At 36.0% G+C, this 20,713-nt stretch overlaps 1 protein-coding gene across 2 annotated transcripts in view; it reads right to left on the reverse strand.

Moving 5' to 3' along the window:
- The window catches only part of LOC150075172 (polyamine-transporting ATPase 13A3-like), a 409,674-nt gene that overhangs the window by 324,316 nt on the left and 64,645 nt on the right, over nt 1-20,713 (reverse strand). For both annotated transcript variants that reach the window (XM_090388296.1, XM_090388295.1), the window contains exon 6: nt 10,492-10,626. In XM_090388296.1, coding sequence (XP_090244422.1) covers nt 10,492-10,626 — 135 coding nt within the window. The remainder of the gene's footprint in view (nt 1-10,491; nt 10,627-20,713) is intronic.

Here is a 20,713-nt window from a genome sequence, read left to right on the forward strand (position 1 = left end):
TTTCATGCATTAAATTAATATTTTTATAATGAATTGAAAATCATTTACTTTTTACATTTAAAAATTAATATTCATAACTTTAGTCTGGCTAGGCACTGCCTACCTTGCCTACCCAAAGGGCACATCCCTGGTTGAAACTCCAAAGGAAATTCTTCCGACTTGGTAATGAGTTTAATGAACAAAATATTAAGCAATTAGAAATGCTCAGTTTAAAAATGTTTTCCATAGGCAGAGTAAAATATTTATAAATTCTGAAATAATACTTAAAAATGATCTTTAATTAATGTATGTGTATCTTTTCATTTTTATTTGTGTAGTTAATATTTCATGCACTTAAGGTCATTTTGCCTTCTAAGAAGTTTTCCCTCATAAGAAGTTCTAAATGTCCACTCCCTTAGAAAACTTCTTATCTAGGTTCTACTGTATTACATTAGTCAATGATATCAAATATGACAAACTGACTGGGTTTATATGCATCATTTATCAAAAAACTAGCATATGAATTTCTTGAAAGTATAAAATCCAGAGAAGGGATACATACTTAAAGAAAAAGAACAATAGAGACACAATTATCAGTAAATTAGGAGTGAGTATATTTAGAAATTACAAATATACTTGTTTGAGGAGTAAGTGTATTTAGAAAGTACAAATAAACTTATGCAAGAAGTAATTATAATTAGAAATGACAAAACAAAGAGTGAAAAGAAGAAAAACCATATTGGTTCAAATGTGTTTTGAAAGAATTACTATATAAGTCAGTTTCAAAAATCTTGGAGACAGAATAAGATGCCTTCAAAAAGGTAATTTAGAGCCATAACTGTAGAAAAAAGTACTTTATATGTATACAGGGTGATTCAGGAGGAATTGTATATATTTTGGGTGGTTATAGTATTGATTATTCTGAGTAAAAAAGTTCATATAAACATGTGTCCAATTCTCAATGGATATGGAGATACAGCTGTTTGAAACTGGCGCACACAGCTCCCTGAATCAGATGTGACCAAGACGCAGTTATAACCTGACGCTGTTTGATGTTAGAAGTGTTGTTAAGAATGCTGCACATCTTCACACATGCTGAATATGCTGATATGGTGTTTGTCTAAGGTTTTTGTGGTGGAAGTGCTACTGCTGCTTGTAGAGAATACCGGATTCAAGAATGTTTCCTAGTGTTTACACCAAACTGTGTGAGACTGGTACAGTTCCCAGCTCTCAATATTTCTTCTGAATGTGCAAATGAACAAAAATGTAGATGAAATAAAATGCATTCTTCAGTCAGTAGAACGTAGTCCTACTATTAGCACAGGAAGAATTTCTACGTGTATCAGTGCTCCACAGACAAGAATATGGTGAACATTACGTGAGCATGGCTTGTATCCAGCGGTGAGCGATAGCAGGTTCACGAGAGCCCACTGTTATTTTTTTTGAAAATTTGCAAGCCCATTGTTGAGACGAACATTTATTTTACAAATGAAATCCTGAATTCAATTATTGAGTATCCAGAGCCGAAACTACGATGGGACGAGCGGAGCCCCATCCCAAGCATTGTAATGGTGCAATTGATCAGTTATGTATTTTAAAATTGCTTCATTTTCAATTTAATTACAATCAGACCTCTATTTAAACAACTTCTTTATAGCGATTTTTTTAAATTCCTCTTGGTAAATACATTTAAGATGGTTTCCACTGAACGAAGAAAATTTCCATGTGACGAACAGATTAGGAGAGACAACTTTGTATGCATTGTTCTCACCTCTGGCCTTTAGGCAATTTAGGTAATTAGAAAGTGGAATTAAGGGAGAAATGGATTACCGTTTCACAATGTTAGTGGTGTCCATAAAACCTATGTAGTCACAAACCGAGAAGTCGCGCTCGTCAATATGCTTTCCATAGCCAGTCAGAGGATTAATAAGATTCCCGACATGGATAATAGCCTCTGGTCAACTTGTGTTGTGGTTCCCCTTTACTCCAACAGGCACATGATTTTCGGAGAAGTGAGTGTCCACGCCTTCCAGTAAATTTCTCCCGTCTATGTTTACTTGGTCACAGTAGCTGAATATCCATGTGATTCCAACATTTTGCACAATATTCAAAGAACTAGTGACAGTAGCAACGTAAAGGGGGAGGGGGGATTGAGGCAACTAAGATATATAAACTTTACGAAGATGAAATGTTGGCAGATTTTGAAACTTCGTCAAGGCTTTCACTGTGTAGAAAATGTTTTAAAATATAACGGCACACAGGCAATAATTAAAAAAAAAAAAAAAAAAATGTATCACCAATCTCCAAAAACCAGCACAAATTAAGGATGATTTCTAGAGAACTTGATGTGGAAACTATAAAAATGGGTTGTGTGTTTGGGCCATGATGAGCAGCTTTTAGCTTGCTGTTTGTTTTGTTTTATTTGGTTTTTAGGAGCATTAGCAACTAAGGCCATATTGCTCCGGGATATGCGGTGGTCATACCCTGACCTTCCACATCCTCCGTATTTGGTGGCGAAGGGCTCGAACCCCGGTCTAATCAAGAAGCGTGTGCTACGCACTGCTGCTCCTTCCCACCTGGCTTGTAGCTTGCAGACAGCAATTCAGGTTGGAGGAATTATCCCACTTTGTGCATTTTGAACATTTTGAATCAGAAGTTAAATATTCCAGATTATTAAATCGACTTTTAAATCTGGAATTTCTTAACCACTTATCACTAATGATTGACATCCTGCATTAGCTCTCTTACCTTTCAGAAGCTTTACAGAATCACTATGGTAAAAGCAGATAAATTAATTATTTGAACTATCGATGCTATTGCTAATTTGAAAAATTCTGAAGCAAATTTTGAAGGTAAAATTGTGAGCATGTTGAAGTGGAAAGAATTTGAAGTAATCAAAATCAAAAGTAAAAAAATTACCTAGTTACTAGTAATCAAGTTATTAAAGGCATTGTTTTATCCTTAAAGGATAAGTTGTTAATGCAACAGAGTGATTTTAAATTAAAAAGAAAATAACGATACCATTGAAAGCAGTGGTGGCTCACGACTCTGATGTATGGGGGTGCTGCTTCTTAAAGTTACATTAAATTGCCTTGGTTATAAGACATGTAGACATAGATGGTAATAAGCAAAAATACTACAAAACATGGTTTTGTAGTATGTTTACTGGTTAACTGGCTACTTACCATTAACTGACTTGGTTACTTACCATTAACTGACTTGGGTAATCTTGAAATTTTATTTAAAAATAAAATCCATTCTTTGGTTTTTATTTGTTGAAAATAGATTAATAATTTTTCATTCGAGTTTGGTGCACTGTTCAAATCAGCACTGCTCGCTCCACAGTTCCTTTGGCTTGTTTTATCACCTCTAAAAAATGCGTATTGGCAACCTGCCAACTAGGCATTGACTCAAACACTGGGGCCAAAACGTGGATGGCAGAACTGTGTAGCACACAGTTCCACCTACAGTTAAACTTGAAAGTTGAAAACGATTTCATGTTTTTATTCATTTATTATTGATATGATTACTGGAAATGGAGCATTAGTATACTATACGCAGGACCTGTTAATAAAAATATTCATTACATTGCATTTTTCTTCACAAAATTTCGTATAACTCCGTTGACTGTATATTTAGATTTAAAAAGCTGGGGGGTACTGCAGTTCTGCAGTGCCTACCAACGAGACGCCCCTGTTTGAAAGAAATTTTAAACATATGCTAATTGAAATTGAAACTTTTGTCTTGGTGGCAAGACGGTGAAAACCGAATAAGAAATTTAAGTTTTCTGATAAAATATGAAATAAAAATTAATGATTTTAGAGATTTTGTCAAAGACAGTTTATCTTTAAAATTGAGTGAAATTCCCTTTTCAATTAAGAAAGCCAGAAATATCTTTGAAACCATTGCAATTATCAGTACTGAAGCTGAGCGAGCTTTCAGCATAATGAATAATATTGAGTGAATGAATGAATAAATAATGTTGACAATTAAACACGTTGCAGATTATGATGACCATATATCTAAATGGAAAACCATTTCTTCAATTTCATCCGGATCATTCCTTTGTAATCATCGCTCAGCTATTGAGCAAAGCAGAAGATCAACAACAAATATTAATAAAGAAGTAAATTGTATATGGCAATTTTTAGAATAAATTTTTCTTGAATATTTGTGTAATAAATTTGTTTCATGTAATCTGTGATTTTTGTGTACTTTTTCTAGAAAGTTTGTTTTTTATGTAATATTTGTTTTTATATTGTGGAATGTTTTGTGATAGTTTTTATGTTATTTGTTATATGGGAAATATTTCATGTTACTTTTTATCTGCAATATTAAAATTTTATCATGAAAAAAATGTATCCATTATATTTCCCTAGTTGTTAAAAAAAAAGACAAATAAAAAAAGTTGTGCAGGTGCCAAGCACGCATGGTAGATGGTTTATGTGAAACATCCTTCGTGTTTCTTTCAGGTATTTTGATTTGTATATATTGATTATGAAATAAAAGAGCTTTTTTATTGTACATATTTTATTGATCATTCACAAATTTTCATAATTTCTGGAAGAAAAGATACAATGGATTTATGATAACTAAAGTAAGAGATGTATACTTGCGATTGCAACATATCTAAATGTCTCTGGAAAACAGCATCGATTGAAGTACCGAGCTTGCAGTTGAAACGGCATACGCAGCACTTAGGGGCATCTAACAATGGAATGTAATGAAAATGCAAGACAAAAAAAAGAAATTGTTGACAAATATTTGTATTGTAACAGTCATACTTACTGCAGTAGTAACTTCAGGAAGTATGATTGTTACATCATACTATTCAAGAATTCTAAAAAGTTATAACTCCAGACATTATCGTATCCAGTTATCATCATAAGGGGAGGCATGATGACCAGGTTTTTAAGTTTTTTTTAGATAGACCTAGGAACGTTTTATACATTCACTTATACACATGGTTAAGGGAGTAATAAGCCCCATCTATCCACCCCCTGAATCCGCTCCCTGACTCAAGATATCATACTGGTCATGAAAAATGTGACATTAGCTCTAATCGCACTACTAGTAGTGAGAGCTTGGGAAGCACCTCTGGTGGAAGCCGCAGATGATGTCACTTCCATGATCAATCAAATTTACTCGGTAGAAAGAAAGAAAACTGCGAGTCCATTTTAAAAGATTCACAGCTCACCATTATTTGTATCCATTTCACATACAGTGGGTGCAACACCTTCAATCAGAGACAATGCCTAGCAATTGAAATTTTGTCAGTGGGTAAATTGCCGATCGCGATTTACCCATTGATGATTAATGTAATTAACTGGCTAATCACTGATTAATTCCATTAATACTGTTCAGCGATGAAGCTACTTTCACCCATGACGGTATCAACAACATCCGTAACTCTCATAGATGGTCAGATGAAAATCCACATGCCACTGTAGAAACAATTTTCAACATTGCTTCTCTGTAAACATGTGGTATGGTATCATCGACAATCAGTTGATTGGGGACCTTTTGTGTTACAAAATCATCTTACAGGGCCCATTTACCTAGAATTTCTGCAAAACAAACTTCCACTACTATTGGAGGATGTTTCCTTGGCTACAAAGATTGGTATGTACTTTCAGCATGATGGAGCTCCTGCACATTATACCCATCTGGTGATACAATATCTAAATCAAACTTTCCCTGAACAATGAATCAGTCGCAGTGGTCCCATTCATTGGCCACCAAGGTTTCCAGACCTCACTCCATTAGATTTTTGTTTGTGGGTGATGATGTGGATGAAAAGCACAGTATACACAAAAAAGTTGAATACAAGAGACAAATTGCTCGCTCGCATTTTGGATACTGTTGCCCTCATAAAGGAACACCAAGATGACCTCAGAAGAACAACATGTCATATTGTTCAACCTCAATGCACTTTGCAACCACAAGAGTTGCAAAGTGCATTGAGGTTGGCGGTGGGATTTTCGAACATTTATTGTGAACTGTAAAAAATTTGTCAATTATTTGTGTTTTTTTATCATTCAGAAAGTCAATAAATACAACCAATAAGTCATTTATTGTTCTTTAATACCTCTCATAATGGCTTTGTGCATGCCAGTTTCAAACAGCTGTATCTCCATATCCATTTAGAATTGGACACATGTTTATATGAACTTTTTTTACTCAGAATAATCGATACTATAACCTCTCAAAATATTTACTATTCCTCCTGAATTACCCTATATACACAACACTTTTCTTTTCCCATAAGTGGGGAGAAAAAAATGTATGGGAAAATAATACTGTTTCATGGCAGATTTTAGTAAAGTGCCAAGTAATTTATAATTATATGCCAATGTCATTTGATTAAAAAAAAAAAAAACAGATGGATATGCAAACCTGCAACTTGGACAGAAGCTGCCACTGCTATATGGTTATCTTGCTTCTCACAATGTGATAGCTCCTACCAAATTTAGAAGCATCCATCACATAGTGCAAGAAAACGCTAGGAATTTCGTGGACTGGCTAAAAAAAATTCTTATTATGCATTTCACTCCTCACATAGGAGTGTAATGCATAATAACACATAATACTCGGCTCATACAACTTCCCTTTGAATTTTTCCAAGCTGTCACTTCCTTGACTTCCCATGGAGGTGACTTATTACAGTTATTTATAGTGCACTTCATACAGTGCAGAACTTCATATAGTGCAGATTATAATTCTCCCCCTTAGTTTAAATTTATGCCCCTTGGTTATAGTGTCACTTAAAAACCATGAAAATTCCGTCTGAAATAATTTTACAGTAGTTTACTCACCTCAAACAGATTCCCTACTGCCTAATGCAATACCTATTATATGCAATACCTTAGTAGCGGCAAATGATGCAAGAAATCAAGTTTATAGAACATCAGCCAAAAAAGAAAAACCTTCCCTAGTTACCTGTCCATCCCCTCCAATAATTGGTCAGGTTCTTCCTTGAATTTATTCAAACTACCCACTTCCATAACACCCTATGGAAGTTTGTCCCAACAATCAATCAACCAACTGCTGGCTGAAGGCAAGTCTCCATACATCTATTCTCCAACCATACATCCTCAATTTGAATTTATGCAACCTCATGTGTATAGTCTGAGCAAGAGGAAGATTGTCATCAGCATTTAGCTTACTATATCTGTTCAAAGTCTTAAACATCTCAATCAGATCTCCTCACAGGTGCCTACTCTCCAGATGCTGGAGTTTGTAGAAGTGAAGCTTTCTCGGTAAGACCATCCTTTTGTACCTTCACCAATCTTGCTGCCATTCTCTGCACCCATTCCAGCAGATCTACATCCTCATAAAATGAGACCTCCAGACCTGTGTGCAGTACTCAAGATGCAGCCTAACCTTGTACAATGGGATAATCACCTTATTCCTGGTAGCAAAGTTCCTGTATATCATTGACAAAACCTCAGGAGCTGTCCTTGCAGCCTGTCTGCACTGATCAGAAAACTTCACATCTGACTGCACAATTGCCACCAGGTTATTTTCATTTTCCACTACCCTGGAGTAGCACAACACAGTTTTTTTTTGTTTTTTTTTTGTTTATTAGTTGTTGGCACATCAGCTTCTGTAGCCATAATGCACCTCCCAAAGTTTTTGCACTACTCTGATCCAAGCTCAAGGCGGGATTCGAACCCTCGACCTTTGGGTTGCCAGGCAGGTACTTTACCCACCCGGCTAGCCCGGTCGGCTACAACACAGTTGGTATGGTAATCTGCAATTACTCTACCTATATGCAGTATCTTACATTTGTCAATGTTAAACTACAAATGCCATTTCTCCGCCCAACTGCCTAAACTTTTCTAGATCTTGTTGCAATACCACAAACTTGCATCATATGAAAATTTATTTTCAATTCATGTAATTTTAACTATATACTGTTTTTATTATGTAATATGTTTATGCTATAGACTTTAGATAACAAGGACTTAAACACAACAGCAGTGTGATCAAGTCTTTATTATCTGAGGTCATATTTATAACTGTTAGTATTAGCATTACTATTACTCCACTCTGCATGGTTTTGATGTTTGTAAACTAATAGCTGTTTTTAACTCAGTTTTTTTAAGCTGATTTCAGAAATGTTATTAGTTTTTTTCTATCATGTACTGCTTCTTCACAAATTACTTAAGTTGATGTAATGAGTTGTTTTATTGAATGTATTGAATTGAATGTTAGGGGTTTGTAAACTAAATCGTCACATGTTGGCAACACTACCTTCAGTCATTTGTTTCTTGACCTTGAGAGCTCTATGCAGCAGCATTTATCAGTGTGAGCTCGGTTTATTTTTGAGGTTATCATGTCAAACTTGTGCTAAAAAGTGAGTAAAATGTCTTCATGGAAGTGTTTGAAAAATCCAAACTTATTTTTTATTGTGGAAGACATGTAGTCCTCAAGCAAAGATGGGATATTACAGAATTTTTAAAAAATTTGTATTGTGCTTATTTTGGAGTGAAACTCAGTGACTACATAAACTTTTCCAAACCTGTTTTGAAGCACTGAGATTGCGTAAAAAGAAGCCTATGCCATTTGCAATTTCCACGATTGGTGGGAACCTGCAAACCACTATAACGACTGTTACTTTTGCTTAGTTAATACAGAGGGATACAATGCAAAGTGTAAGAAGAGCATTTGTGTATCCAAATATTCCATCTGCCATTAGACCAGTCCCATATGGAGATAACCTGCCAATTCCATGCCCGTAACTTATATTGGAGAATGTAGAAGCAGAAAGTGAAGATACTGAAGATGAAACTGAAGTCTGCACACCTGATGACATTGAGTCCAGCCCTCAACTGTTTTCATAGCATGAACTCAATGATCTGGTAAAATATTTAAATTTACCAAAAGAATATGCAGAACTCCTTGGTTCTATACTTAACTCAAAAATCTTCTAATACATGGGTCATAATGATTTACTGAATGTTATCCCGTAGAGATAGGGAGGTCATAATCCCACAGTATAAGGCAATTGTAAGACCACATTTGGAATACTGTGTTCAAGTATGGAGACGTCATCTGGAAAAAAACACTGAGCTTCTTGAAAGGGTCCAAAGATGGGCAACTCAAATAGTGAGATTGGCAAAAGGATGACCAAATGAGGAAAGACTCTGATTATGTGGGCTACAGAGCTTGGCAACCAGGCATTCAGAGATTACCCAATTGAGGTTTATAAGGCTCTGAGAGGAATTAGTAAAATGAATGAAGGTGGAATTTTCGATGTTATAAAGAATTCCAAAACTAGGGGCCATAAATTCAAATTACATGGATTGAAGTTTATATTAGATTGTAGGAAGTTTTCTTTTAGCCAGTTAGTCGTTGATTGCTGGAACAAGTTGCCCTTGCAGGTAATTGAGGTTGACAGTGTGAAAAATTCAATGATAAAGTGGATAGTTACCTGTGTGAGGAGGGAAGCATATAATTTGCATTTTCTCATCTACTTGGTGGTTTTTTTTCAATGCAGCAAAAGTCTGTGGCTTCCTTTGCACTATACAGTGAATACTATTACTATTTCTTCTGGAAAAATTCCTATCTATCACTGATAAAACTGATATAAACCCCATAAGCTGTCCTAGCAGTCCATCTGCACTGTTCAGAGAACTGTCTAACTGTGATATAGTTAGACTTTACTCTGACTGCACAAATACCCCAAGCCCTTTTTTGTTCTCTGCTACTCTGAGTGTGGTACTACACATCTATGTTATCTATAATCTAAATATATTTCTTGATGAAATGTCAAAGAGTATGAAAAAGGCTACTTAAGCATGGGTAATGCATCTCCATCATTTCTACTACCCAGGAATTATGCATGCAGAAGCGTTACTTATTCAAAATAGTGCAATACCTAGGGCATTTGCATTATAGCCAAAGTAGCTTATGCTCCATCAAACCCCCATATCAACAACAATATCAACAAGCAATACCTAGGCAACTCATTGTGAAGGTATTCACAATATGAGATATAATAAAACGATGCATGCATACATACTATCTGGGTAATAGAAATGATGGAGACGCATTACCCATGCTTAAACAGCCTTTTTTACGTTATCTATAAATAATAGTGCATTTACAAATTGCATAATCACAACTGATATGCAGCAGTTTTAAAAAGGTATTATTATAGCTTTTCAAATAAAATATTAACATTTTTGTGTAAATTTTTTTTTTTTTTTTTTTTTGAAATTTCTTCGACTGAATATGCTTATTGTCTTTACACATCAATGAATTTAAAGTATTAAAAATCTTTACAGATTACTAAATGCTAAGTGAAAAACTTGCTATTATAATATTTGCAGTCTATAGCATGAGAATTGCCTTGAACTTATGTAAATTATAAGAAAGGATTACAAGAGTGAGTAGCCCTTATGTGTCAAAATACAAGAATAAAATAAAATCTATTTTTAGTGACTATTAAACTTTCATATTTTTGAAATGTTTTGAAATGTCATAAGAAATATAAATAATACTCACCTTCCTTGTTTCCCAAACTGTAGCACTCACTGACATGATGGAAAGTAAAACTATACAAAGAGCAAACTGATAGTACAACTCTATAAGCCATACAGTCACAATAAACATTTGGTACACATAAAATGGACTCCTAATCTGAAAATAATGGGGGGGGGGTTTCATAATTTTTATAGATATCATTGAAATCAAAAATTAATAGAAATATGTAATTTTTATTACAGATTATAAATAAGTGAAACAATAAAATAAGACTGGTTTTGTCAAGCGACTATTGTTTGACAAAACCATCATGCTACCATTATTAAAGGTAGTATGATGCAAGAAAGTAAAGCTTATACAGCACCAGCCACAAAAACTTCAATTCTTTGTCCATTCCTGCCAATAATATCTTTTTTTTTTGGATAGGTCATAAATTTCCATGCATCTATTCTATAAACATCCTTTTTCAATTTAAAGTTGTATCCCTTAGTGTGCATCACCTGAGAAGGAGCAAAGGTACCATTAGTATTACCCTTTTAAAGCCTTGTGTATTTCAATTAGGTCCAAGCAGATGTCTAATTTTCGGAGACTGCCATTTACAGAACCCTAGTCTTTCTTGGAAAGAATATTCATTTGTGGTTCCAATAAGCCTTGTTACTCTTTCCTGCACCCTTTTCAATAGATCTATATCTTTTCTAAAATGAGATTTCCAAATCTGTATGCAGCATTCCAGATGTGCCCTAACCATTGCCTTATATAATGTGATAATTACTTGTTTGCCCATGCTGACAAAATCCCTGGATATCACTGACTCCATGGGCTATTCTAGCATTCTAGCTGCTCTTTCTAACAATTTACATTACTGCTATTACTACTAGCAGGGGCGGGCCATCCCGAGGGTGAAAGGGGGTGTACTTCACCTGGATGCCAATGTCCAAGGGTACCTGAAAACCTGAAACTCACATGCACATACGAAGAAAATTTTAAAGGGGGGTGCTAAATTTCAATTGGCACCCGGGCACCAAATTGTGATTCACACCCGGGTGCCAAATAACCTAGGAACACCCCTGACTACTAGGGACTTGTTAATGCACAATTTCATGAATCAGATATTTCATTATTCCTACTTTACTGTTAATGTGATATAATATTTAATTTAACATATGTTTTATAGGGTAATTGTTTCTAGAATTGGAAATATTATTATAATATAAGGGTTTAACTATAATGCCATCATTATTACTTGCATAAATGCACAATGATAAAGATATACTTTGATATTTTCAAAAAATACATTCAGAAATTCTGACAGAGAGATTTAATTTTTAAATAAATAAAGTATTTCCATTTGTTATTATTACTGTTCTCACTGGCAAAACAGTGCAATAAAGAAAGTTTATGTTGCATTAGCCAAAAAAATAAAATAAATGTAATGCATTCACCTTCATTTCCTTCATTAACTTTTTTCTTCTAAGTACTTATAATTGCTCCCTCTTTAAATACAGATAATACTTCCCAACTTCATGAGACCAGCTGGTAATCTATACTGACAAAATAATTATCTCTCACAAGGTACTAAGATGTATCTTGGCAGTTATCTTTTTCTTTTTTTCTCTTTTTTGCTCCCTCTTTAAATACAGATAATACTTCCCAACTTCATGAGACCAGCTGGTAATCTATACTGACAAAATAATTATCTCTCACAAGGTACTAAGATGTATCTTGGCAGTTATCTTTTTCTTTTTTTCTCTTTTTTGGAACTGTATTTGGAACAGGATCATTGCATTTGAACAAAGAATCAACAAAAGTTCTGTAATGTAATGTTGAAAACTAGTTTTAGCATCATGGATAATTCACTTTCTCTTGATAGCCATTCTAGATTCAGAAAAATTTATGTGATTTACATCTAAGGTGTAAATTTGATTGAAGTGTATAAGGCCTTGAATGGGTTGAGCACACTGAATTCTGATGGGATTCTTCCGCTTGCTCAGATTATGAACCTAAGGGGGTATAAATTCAAATTTAGGAAAGACAGCTGTAGAATAGGTGTGCGGAAATTTGCCTTTAGCCAACAGGTGGTTAATTGCCGGAACAAACTTCCATCTGTCGTTGTGGAAGTTGATAGCTTAAATAAATTCAAGGAGGATCTGGACAAACTTTTAGAAGGAATGGTTGTGTGAATTTTTTTTTTTTTTTTTTTTTTTTGGCTGATGCTACATAAGCTCATAAAGCTTGCTTTCTTGCATCACATGCCTCTATTACTATCTTACAATATTCTTTGCTTTCTAGTTCTTTATTTTTCTGCCCAGAGGGTCATTATATTTAAAAGCTTACTTTTCAATACTTTCCATAAGCTTAACCATCATTGTTCCAACCATTTTTGACAGCATTCTGCAAATTTCTCTTTTAGAGAACTCTTCAACCACTGAAAATTATTGAACCTAATAGTGCTCTCAAACTGTAGTAATTCCAACACAGATCATTTGTGTTGTAATTACTACAGTTTTTCAAGTTCTAAAATAACCAAAATCAGAAACTGCTATATTGACTGCTATAACTTCAGAATAAGGTGAATAACAAAAGTGTTAATAGCCTTTTTTCTAGCCAAAATTTGCCACAAGCTCAGTGTGGAAATCTGTTGGCCTGATATAGATGAAATTTAATCTCGGGCACAGCATTTTCAGTAAGACTATTAATAAAACTTTATCATTCAACATCTTTGGTCAATAACTCATTCCCTGCAGTATGAGTCAAGTCAGAAAATCACATGCACCACTTTTCTATTAATTTTTCAACCCAACATTTTTCAGTGATGATAAATTCCAGTGCTTTCACTGTAATACAAATCCAGATTTTGTCTTCAGCAATCACATGTCAGAGGGATCAGGATCAGCACAATACTGGGTTCTTATGCAGGGCCTTACATGAATAAATACAAACCTGATGGTGTTCTCATTCAACATCTAAGGCTCACTTTTGACACATGCAACCATTCAATAAAAACATTAAAAATTTTTTTTTAATTCTCCCATAGCATTAGCATTAGCATTATGCATTAGCATTAGTAGAGGCATTTGATGCAAGAAAGCAAGCTTATGCAGCATCAGCCAAAAAAGAAAAAAAAACCACTTCCACTTCACCCCTCTGTTCGTTCAAAATACCTGTCCAGCTGAGCCTTAAACTTATTTAGGCTATCAACCTCCACCACAAGGGATGGAACCTCCACCATATGCCCAACCAAAATGATTGCAAATTTTATTTTTCGTTAATCTTCTGTTATCATTGATCAATGACTTATTAGGACTTCCACGGCCTACAAATAAGAAACACTTATTGAAAATATGGCTCATCACTGGTTTAGAGCATTCATGGATGGTTGATTCTCTCTTTCCCATGCTTGAACATTCCAAATCCCTTTCCATTTTTTCCATTTACTGCAGCATTTCCACAGATTATGCCAAACTTGCAATGAATGTTGCATGGGTTTTGTTTTCCTTTCTGTGGAAAAAATCTATTATTGCTCATTATTCTTTTGATTTTGTTTCAACTATCAAAAACATATCTTTTACTAATGACTACCGAAAGCCAACTAAAAGATTAAATACCACTATGCATAGTGCATGCCTGTGGGATTCAACATTCCCATCATCTTTTCATTCAGAAACTCACCCCCTTGAAAAAAGGGAAATTTTCATTAAAATACACACAAGTAAAAAGAACCAAAATATAATAGACTGTTGGTACATATTATTGTAATTCATATTCCATCCCACTCTTTATGAGAACAAATTACAGTTACTATTAGTATTAGAAGTGGCAATAATGCAGCAAGCTTATACAGCATCAACCAAAAAAAAAAAAAAAAAAACTACCCACCTCAACTGTCCATCCCCTCTAAAAATTTGTCTAGTTCATCCTTGAATTGGTATTAGTATTAATTGTGACAAATGATGCAAGAAAGCAAGCTTATACAGCATCAGCCAAAAAAAGCCACTTCTGCATCATCAGCAAATTCAGACATTGAACATTAGTATTAGCATTAGCATTAATTGAGGCATACAATGCAAGAAAGCAAGCTTACGGAGCATCAGCCACAAAAAAAAAAAAAAAAAAAAAAAAAAAATTCTGCCATTTCACCCATCCATTCACTCTGAATGCCTGACTAGCTCAGCCTTAAATTTCTTTAAGTTATCAACTTCCACAACAAGAGATGGAAGTTCCAGCAATCCACTACTCGCTGGCTAAAGGCAAATTTCTGCACATCTATTCTACAATTCTCTTTCCTCAATTTGAATTTATGCCCTCTAAGGATTGCAATCTGAGCAAGAGGAAGAATCCCATCAGCATTGATCTTGCTCAACCTGTTAAAGGCCTTACACACCTCAATCAGATCACCTCACAGGTGCCTAGTCTCCAGGCACTGCAATTTGCAGAATTCAAGTCTTTCTTGGTAAGAGCACCCCTTTGTTCTCCCTCACCAATCTTGTTGCCCTTCTTTGTACTCATTCTAGCAACTCTATCCTTCCTAAAATGAGGTCTCCATAGAAAACAGTCATCCAATAAATTCACAAAAGTCTTGTTAGTGTGCAAGTAACCAAAACACAAGTTCCAGTCAATATCTGGAAAGTTAAAATCCCTCATTACAAGACAGCCTGATTTACTGCCCTAACTATTTCTCTGCACAACTATTCATTGTATTCATCACAGTCATTCAACCTATAACACATTCCTACTCTCATTTTTATTTTCCCAGTGCTTGTATCACACCAAACTGATTCAAAATTGCACTGTCCACCCATGTTAGAAGCATTGCAGGGTCATCTAGATAAGACTTCAGTTATAGCTCAGACACAGCATGGGTTTGTTAAGGGGAAGTCTTGTCTGACCAATTAGATTGGATACTACGATGTAGTTACAAAGGAATTGGATGCAAAGAATAATTCTGATATATATTTGGATCTTAGAAAGGCTTTTGATACTGTTGCACATGGAAGACTGCTGCACAAATTGGAGTAGTGTGGCAGTGGAGGCAAATTGCTGCTATGGATAAAGGGATGGTTGAGTGGGAGAAGACAGAGAGTGGTAATCAATGGACACTGCTCTTTGTGGACTAATGTTATTAGTGGAGTCCCCCAGGGTTCAGTGTTGGGTCCATTGTTGTTTTCTGTTATTCATCAATGATATTGATGATGGTATATCAGGCTTAATGATCAAGTTTGCAGATGATACGAAGGTCAGCAGGATTGTTAATGACACTAATGACAGTACGCTGCTGCAACAGGGTCTAGAAAAGTTGAGCAGATGGGCTGAGAGGTGGCAACTGAAGATTAACATTGACAAATGTAAAGTACTGCATATGGGAAGCAGTAACCCCAGAGTAATGCATCAACTGTCTGGTACTACACGGAGAGTAGGAGAGAATGAAAAGGACCTGGGGGTAATTGTGCAGGCAGATATGAAGTTTTCTGAGCAGTCAGATGGTCTGCAAGAGTATCCCATGGTGTCTTGTCAATTCATACAGGACATACAGGAATTTTTCTAGTAGGGATAAGGGGGTGATTATCCCCTTGTATAAGGCAATGGTCAGGCCGCACTTTGAGTACTGTATACAGGTCTGGAGGCCTCATTTTAAGAAGGATGTAGAGCTGTTGGAACGAGTACAGAAAAAGGCAACAAGATTAATGAATGGAACAAAGAGTTGCTCTTAAGAAGAAAGGCTTAAATTTGGCAAATTACAGTGACTGGGGACTAGGCACCTGCGAGGTGATCTGATTGAGGTGTATAAAGCCATGAATGGTTTGAGCATGCTCAATGCTGATGGGATTCTTCCTCTTGCTCAGAATAATTGTCTGAGGGAGCATAAATTCAAATTGAGGAAAGATAGTTGTAGGATAGATGTGCGGAAGTTTGCCTTTAGCCAGCGGGTGGTTGATTGGTGGAATAATCTTCCATCTGTCGTTGTAGAAGTTGATAGCTTAAACAGATTCAAGACAGAACTAACAAACATTTGGAGCAAGTGGATGGGTGAAATGAGAAGGATGTGTGTGTTTTTTTTTTTTTTTTTTTTGGCTGATGCTATATAAGCTTACTTTCTTGCATCATGTGCCCTTGCCAAAGCTAATGCTAATGCTAATTATACACTGGTGTGCAAAACTTAAGGACCAACACTATTTCTAAACCACAAAATCTTTATTTAAAGTACTCTTTACTGAAGAGAGTAGATTCAGTCTCAGCAGCGATTCTGGATGTCAGCTTATCTGGTGAGAGGTTGGTACATAGTGTCACCCTGCAAACATCACTGAAAGGGATCGATATGGCAGTCGAGTTATTCTCGTCTGGGGAGGCGTTATCTTGGATGGACGTACACAACTCCAGCTACTGGAAGACGGTACTGTAACTGGTGCATGCTACTGTACTGAGGTAATCCTTCCCCATGTATGAGGTGCCATTGGCCCCGAGTTCCTGTTTATGGATGATAATGCCACACCCCATTGCACTGCAGCTGTTGATATGCTTTTGGAAAGTGAGGACATTGTTCGTATGGATTGGCCTGCCCATTTCCCTCGATCTAAATCCCATCGAACACATATGGGATGCTCTGGGGAGATGCCTAGCGGAACGTCCACACCCACCAGTAAATGTTCACCAGCTGAGATGGCGCTGACAGAGGAATGGATGATGTTACCGCAAGAACTTATCAACAACATTGTTCTAAGTATGTACAGGCAGTGCAAAGCCTGCATCGACATTAGGGATGGCCATATCTCCTACTGAGGACCACCTCTTCCCTTTGTTCCATCTTTGGCAGTAATGCATCTGTATCATGGCAGCCAGTGGTATGTTGCCATTTTTGAATAAAGACCCTCTGTACCGCTTTGTTTCCATTGTTGTGTCAGTGTTGTTTCCTTCATCATTTCTGTACATCACAAGGTTCCTTTAGTATGCTTTTCCCATTATCCAGGCCACTCCTATGAGAAACTACAGGTGAAAACCTAACTGCTCCTTACATTTTGCACACCAGTGTATCTGTATGACACCATGTCTCTGATATCCAAATAATATCTGCCTTTGATGTCCTGACCAGCACTTCAAATTCATCAAAGTATTTACTTTATTTACTATACTCCTAGCACTGGTATACATGCAAGTCTACACGCACCTGTTCTTACTCCTAATTATGCTAATATAGCCCATGTATTTACTTGTTCTGTGATGACTCCTAGCAGTCCTTGAAATCCCCAGCACCTTGCTTTCCAGGCTGCTACTCATTCTAATAGAAGCAGTGCAAGAATAACTTTCACCTCTGCCTGTGGCTGCTGTTAACCTATTAATCTGTGAATCCCCCCCAAACTAGCAGTTTTCCAACCCACCTTACACTGCCTCAATAGCATCAGCATATACCTTTGCACCCTTTCTATTTAAGTGTATCCCATCCCTGTAGACACAATCTCTCCTGTTAACAAACAGAGACCACACTGAGAAAAATTCCACCCTATCAGCTTTGCACAATTGATTGAGAAGACTCATCATATAATCTCTCCTATCATGTCTATTGCAGACACTTTCAAATTTAACCCTAACTCGTGACTTTTTTTTCAACATTAATCTGTACTTGTTAAGCAAATCTGCAGATCTCCTAACATTAATGTCATTAGTGCCATGTAAAACAATATCACCTTTTGTGCCCTTAATAGATATCTGATATCTGCTGTACTACTTCATCACCTTTTGTCTCTGGCAGACATACCCTGGTCCTATTCCATATATCCTTTTTGCACAATATATTTCCAGTCTCCCTGACAGTAGAGTCACAGACAATGACTAACTTCGGTGGGACAGGCGCATTGTTCTTGAAGATTGCCACTGTGTTGCCTGACGCATGAGAGTTAGCTCTGACGTTGAGGTATGCAGCTGAGAGCTTGATGGGTCCCCCATTTTAATTCCTTCGAGGACATCTCCCTACTGTTCAAACTCTCATAGATGCCCATCAGAATGCAGAGTTGCCGCCTAATTTCTGCACATTCTCTGTGCCTAGCGCACACACACACACATACACACAAAGATATCCTCCTAGGCTAGATCATGTCCTGGTCCTGTAAGCTCCACAAATATTTCACAAGTTGCACATTTTTTTTAGGCTGTGATGCGTTGGAGAAATGCCCCCTTTGGTTCTCCCCTGAGCCACAGCACTCCTGCTACTTTGTTCCTGTTGCTTTGCTGCTCTAGCCTGGGGCATGATTTCCATTTAAATACAATTTAATTGATTAACAATGAAAATTACTAAGATTAATAAATTTAATTGATTAACTGACACTACGCTAATAGATTCCTAAATGCAATGATACGTATTATGCTATCTAGTTTTACATTATGCCTTGCGCTATCAAGTTCGCGATATACATTATGCTATACTGTAATGATCATAATGTTAAATTAGTTACATCCTTAGCTAAACACAACGTTTTAACAGTTATATAAACTCAGGTAAAAAGCTTTTTTCAGTTTACAGCACCAGCCAGCCACAGTTAATGTCACTTTACTAATATCTCCACTCAATGACCTCAGCTACAGTAAGCATTATGCAAGGTGTGGCTATTAAATATTGAGACTGTGTGCACAGCCAATACACACCAAGCACTACCTGTGAAACAAAGGCACAGCAGATGACCCTCATCCTTCCTCCTAATTGTCTGCCAAGTCATATTCCAACACTCTTATTCACTTTGCAGTAAGACAGGTTTTCATTATCTTTTTTTTGCAATTTGCCAGAAAAGTAACAGACAAAAGAATTGAACAATGGCTCAACCTCAAATTTTTAACAAAACTAAAGGAAACACCAACTGATTGTTATGAGTTGTTACGTCAAATTTATGGGGAAGATACTATGTCAAGAGCTCACATGTGTGAATGGCATAAAATATTTTTAGAAGGAAGAGAGAATGTGGAAGATGATGAATGACAAGGCCATCATTCATCCACAAATCCATGAAAACTGATAAAAATGTGGACTGGTTAAGGGCATTGATTAGAAGGGATTGTCATTTAAGCATTAGAAGGGTTGCATCAGAACTTAATATGGAGAAAGAAACATTAGACAAATCAAATTTTAACTGAAAATTTAGGAAGAAAAAAGTGTGCCAAGATGGTGCCAAAATTTTTGAATGAAAATTTGAAAGAATGAGAAGTTTGTGAAGAAGTTTTGAAAAAAAATTGAAGACAATCCAGCTTTTCTTGAGTACTGTAATTACTTGCGATGAAAGTTGGCTGTCTGGTATGACCAAAAAACTAAGAGACAGTCAATGCAATGGAAGACAAAACAATCTCCCAGACCGACCAAAAAAAGCAAGAATGTCAAAATCAAAAATGAAAACAATGCTTCTTATTTTCTTCAATATTAAAGGAATTATTATGGCTGAATACATCCCATCAAATCAGACTATCAATCAAACATACTAGACTGAAGTTCCGACAAGGCTGTCTAGAAAAATTTGAAGGAAGAGACCTGAATTGTGGAAGGATGGTTCACTGCTCCAGCACACAACACTCTCTCTAATCTCTATTCTCTACTCTCTAGTTTCTGGCCAAAAAAACAAATTCCTGTGTGTGAATATGCACACTACTCACCAGACCCCTTGTAACTTGTAACCCTTGTAACTTTTTTCCTTCCCCAAACTGTGAAGTGTATTTAATGAACCCATTTTCAGTCTACTGAAGACAGTCAGAAGAAAAAAAAATTACCAAAGTGTTAAAAGGGCTTACAGAAGATGACTCCAGAAATGTCTCTGTGCTTGGAAGAAACGTATAGAACAGCTGTGCAAGCCCAAGGCTTGCACAACTATTTTGAAGGGGATAACCTGTAAGGTATGGAATATTTCATTATATTTATTTTATTGCAAAAGTCTCATTATTTAATAGCCACACCTTGTAGTTACCAATATCATTACATATTTGTTCCAGTCATCCAGATAGTCCTTGCTTTGAGATATACTAATCTCATACCAAAAACCTATACCAATATCAACAACCCAGCTCTAAATTTATTATATTTAATCCCTTGTCTTAGTTGAATTTTCTCATTTGTTTCAATCTGTTGTGTATTGAAGAAGAGCTTTTGAGTTTCCAGTTTAAAATGCTTGCAATATTCTTACCCATCCCCCCCCCAGTCAAATTAAACTATATTCTTTTGTTTTGTTATTTGGTTTTTAGGAGCATTAGCAACTAAGGCCATATTCCTCCGGGAATA

This window comes from Mastigoproctus giganteus, chromosome 14, assembly GCF_048544385.1.
Source record: "Mastigoproctus giganteus isolate SK-2022 chromosome 14, ASM4854438v1, whole genome shotgun sequence".
NCBI lineage: Eukaryota > Metazoa > Arthropoda > Arachnida > Uropygi > Thelyphonidae > Mastigoproctus > Mastigoproctus giganteus.